General features: G+C 40.9%; 1 protein-coding gene across 10 annotated transcripts in view; it reads right to left on the reverse strand.

Moving 5' to 3' along the window:
* The window catches only part of atp11b (ATPase phospholipid transporting 11B), a 50,285-nt gene that overhangs the window by 18,104 nt on the left and 28,849 nt on the right, over nt 1–3,332 (reverse strand). For 9 of the 10 annotated variants that reach the window (XR_004213535.1, XR_004213534.1, XR_004213536.1 and 6 more), the window contains exons 22-26: nt 3,065–3,210; nt 2,847–2,906; nt 2,190–2,317; nt 1,670–1,808; nt 1,113–1,136 (exon numbers count right to left, since the gene is read on the reverse strand). Coding sequence is in view for 7 of the 10 variants with exons in the window: in XM_031869646.1 (XP_031725506.1) it covers nt 1,113–1,136; nt 1,670–1,808; nt 2,190–2,317; nt 2,847–2,906; nt 3,065–3,210 (497 nt within the window). In the remaining 3 variants the exon portion in view is untranslated. The remainder of the gene's footprint in view (nt 1–1,112; nt 1,137–1,669; nt 1,809–2,189; nt 2,318–2,846; nt 2,907–3,064; nt 3,211–3,332) is intronic. The other variant, XM_031869647.1, reaches the window with a different exon arrangement.

Raw genomic sequence — 3,332 nt, forward strand, 5'->3', positions numbered from 1 at the left:
GTGTGGGGGGGGGGGTGGGGGGGGGGGGGGGGGTGTGGGGGGGGGGGGGGGGACGGGGGGGGGGGGCTTTGCTTTCTTGCCAGCAAATTCAGGACCCTGCTGGAAACTAAACACTCAAAAACTAATTGGAATCCCCACTGCAAGGAAAAAAAGACACGCTCATCAAACAACTCCATCAGAAGCGCGACTCACTGGGCCAGTGTCCATCGATACATTTTAAAGAGAAGCTTTTTTTCTTCCGTTGGTAATGTGAATGACCGCTGTCAAAAACGCATTCAGTGACGAAGATGTATCCACGCAACCACTCAGTTTGAGTTTATAACTTAACTGAAAAACCACAACAAAAGTTTAACAAAAATCCTGACAAACTCTGCACTTAGCACTTCAGTTAATCCTTGTACATTGTTTAGATTTGTCATAATCAGTGTACAAACTGACCCTTGTTATTCTTACACCTGTTCAACAACATGCCTCATCTTTCTCCTTTCTCGAGAACCGCTCCTTCAAACTCGACACGGTGCTTTCTTGGGTCCTGAGCGATACACCTGCCATGACATCGTCGCAGCTCACACTCAAGTTGCGGCTACTGGCGGTCAGAAACACCAGTGAAATACACTCGCATGTTCACAGCAAAACTCACCAGGGCGGCAGACTTTACCATTCGAGCTAGTTGACCTGGGCCTGGGGGCCCCGACCACAAAGGGCACGAACCGCTATAGATGTTTGGATATGAAAATAGGGAATCCTATGACTATTAACCGGTGAAACCGGTGATAACTAACAAAATCCCCCCAGGACACGTTCAAAATATGCAGCTTAGCTGTATAGCCTACTATTTACTGTGTTAATTCTGGAAAGGAAATGGAGGAATCAAAACTGATTGCAATTAACAAGAACCTTCAAGGTTCAATGAGCCGCTGCATGTTTTATAAATGTCGTCATATGTTCAAAATCAAATTTGTCACCATGTAAAAATAGTGTAGAGCTTAGGTATGAAAAATCATCCATTTCTACATGATCAACAAGCCCAAAATATGTTTAGCAATCATCCTGATAGTCCTCTCATTAACCCCCCAAGGAGACATACATTAAACTGTAGAGCAGACTCTTACCAGCTGCCTGTTAGCTCGCAAGATCTGAAGACATGCACAGCATGAAGGCAGAAGGAAAAAAGAGAAATCAACAAAAGATAGAAGAAAAAAGACAAGCAAGAGAGAGCAAAAAGGAGTGAGTGCTTTCTGAAATATTAAACTTCAAACAGAGAGACAGACGGCAAAGATATGCAGCAGAAAAGAAATCAGAAGGAAACAGATTTGGTGAAAAACCAGAGAGAGAAACAGAGGATGTGATAAGATTACTAGAACTTACTCATCAACAAGTGGATGACAGAGTAATAGAGACAAACAGACTGTACACAAGGCTGTTAAAAAAAACAAGAGAATGAGGAAGACACACATAAGAAAAGAACAATATTAAATGAAGGAGTGAGCGAAGAACGTCCAGCAGGTAACCACCCCCATCAGTATCAATAACTCATCATAACTCATAACACACACGCACCTAGCATCATCACAAAGCAACATTTTATGTTTTGGATAATCCTCTAAGAGCATTTTCTTTACTCAAGATTCTACTATAAATACACAGAACATCACACACACACACACACCTGTCCATTGCCCATAAGCGTGGTGTCCTCTCCCATCAGTATGTAGGATCCGAAGAAGAAGATGAAGGCGTGACAGAAGCCCAACAAAGTCCAGTACAGGAACGTCCGGAAAGACAGCAGAGAATTCTTGCTGATGTCCCTGCAGGATTTGTGTATTTCTTAGTGCATATAATGTATCAAAGTGCAATGTCATGCTTCACTTTGATGGATAAGTTAATCATAGTCATTTACAGAGAGATTCAAGAAAAATATTTATTTGACTATAGACGAAGTAGTGTGCAGATGGCAACAACCTCGCACTATTTTTAGCTTGATCTCACTTAAAATGTTACATAAACATCTTAAGTAAACAGCAGCAAATGAATGCATGTAGACGGCGTATAAAGCACAAAAAGAGTAACTGCATTTTGTCTATGAATTTGTGGCGGACATGGAGATTTTGTCAATATAACAAAGCTTCCCACGAGCAGTTAATGCTCTAAATGTAAAGTGTGCACCAACAGATTACATGTGAACTCACCGGTACAGGCCAGGTTTGTTCTGCAGTACGTGCGGATGGACCAGCTGTTCAAATAGACTGTACACCAGGATGGGCAGCGAGGTGAAGCAGATGTTGTACAGCGTCAGATAAACACTGTCATACAGAGTCTGGGACGGACAGATAAGGCATTTAACTTAACACCAAACTATTAGCGGAAATGGATGTGAGCAAATCATCGACTAACTCAAACAAAACAGGCCGCGAGCTTAACCACTGCCAGACACACAAGTAAAAATAAATAAAGAATGGCAGTAATGTCTTAGGGTCGATATCATTTTGTTCTTGGCCCAAAGTAATAACAGACTAAAGATTTAGCAACAGACGTAATATCAATAATAGCTTGATAAACCATTAAACCGTAACTTGTAATGGCTCAAAGCAGTAAGTAAAAGTCATAGATTAATCTCAATGAAGTTCTGGCCTGTTTTTAAAACTTATAAATGATATCAAATAAAAAATATAAATCAAACTGGATATCAAGCTGCCTCATCCAAAGACGAGTTTTGAAAAGAAACCCTTTGGTATAGTTAAGAACACATTCTATGTAGTCAATGGTAGACTGTGCAACATTAAAACCACAAACAAGTCAACAATGACAAATGAAAGAGAGGAGAGATGGAGAGATAAGACACTTACTTGTTGTGAAAACAGACAGAAGAACTGGTATAAAAACTGTGGCGTGATAAAACACACATTCTAGAAAAGACAGAGCGGAGGAACGACACATTAAAAACATTGCAGTTAAAAGGAGACTTGGCCTTTAACAGTCTTGTTGAGCTTATAAGATGTATTCTGCTGGCATTGCTCAAAACAATGGATTACAAAGCATGTGCAGATGAAGTTAAGTTACTCACCTTGTAGAAAAAGTACTGTACAAGCGTAGCTATTCGAATGTAGTAGAAGTGACCATGGACCAGCAAAAGTTTCGCCAGGAACCTAAACCTGGCAATTGCATAGTCACTGTTTCTCACAGCTTGACGACCCTCCTTTCCCATGATACCTGAAGACGCATGGACACACACACACTTATATATTGGAGGAAACACTGCAGAATTTAAGACTGAAGAAACCATATTGTGTGTGTGTGTGTGTGTGTGTGTGTGTGTGTGTGTGTGTGTGTGT

Source organism: Anarrhichthys ocellatus, unplaced genomic scaffold (assembly GCF_004355925.1).
Source record: "Anarrhichthys ocellatus isolate YVR2014 unplaced genomic scaffold, GSC_Weel_1.0 scaffold48, whole genome shotgun sequence".
In the NCBI taxonomy this organism is placed as follows: domain Eukaryota; kingdom Metazoa; phylum Chordata; class Actinopteri; order Perciformes; family Anarhichadidae; genus Anarrhichthys; species Anarrhichthys ocellatus.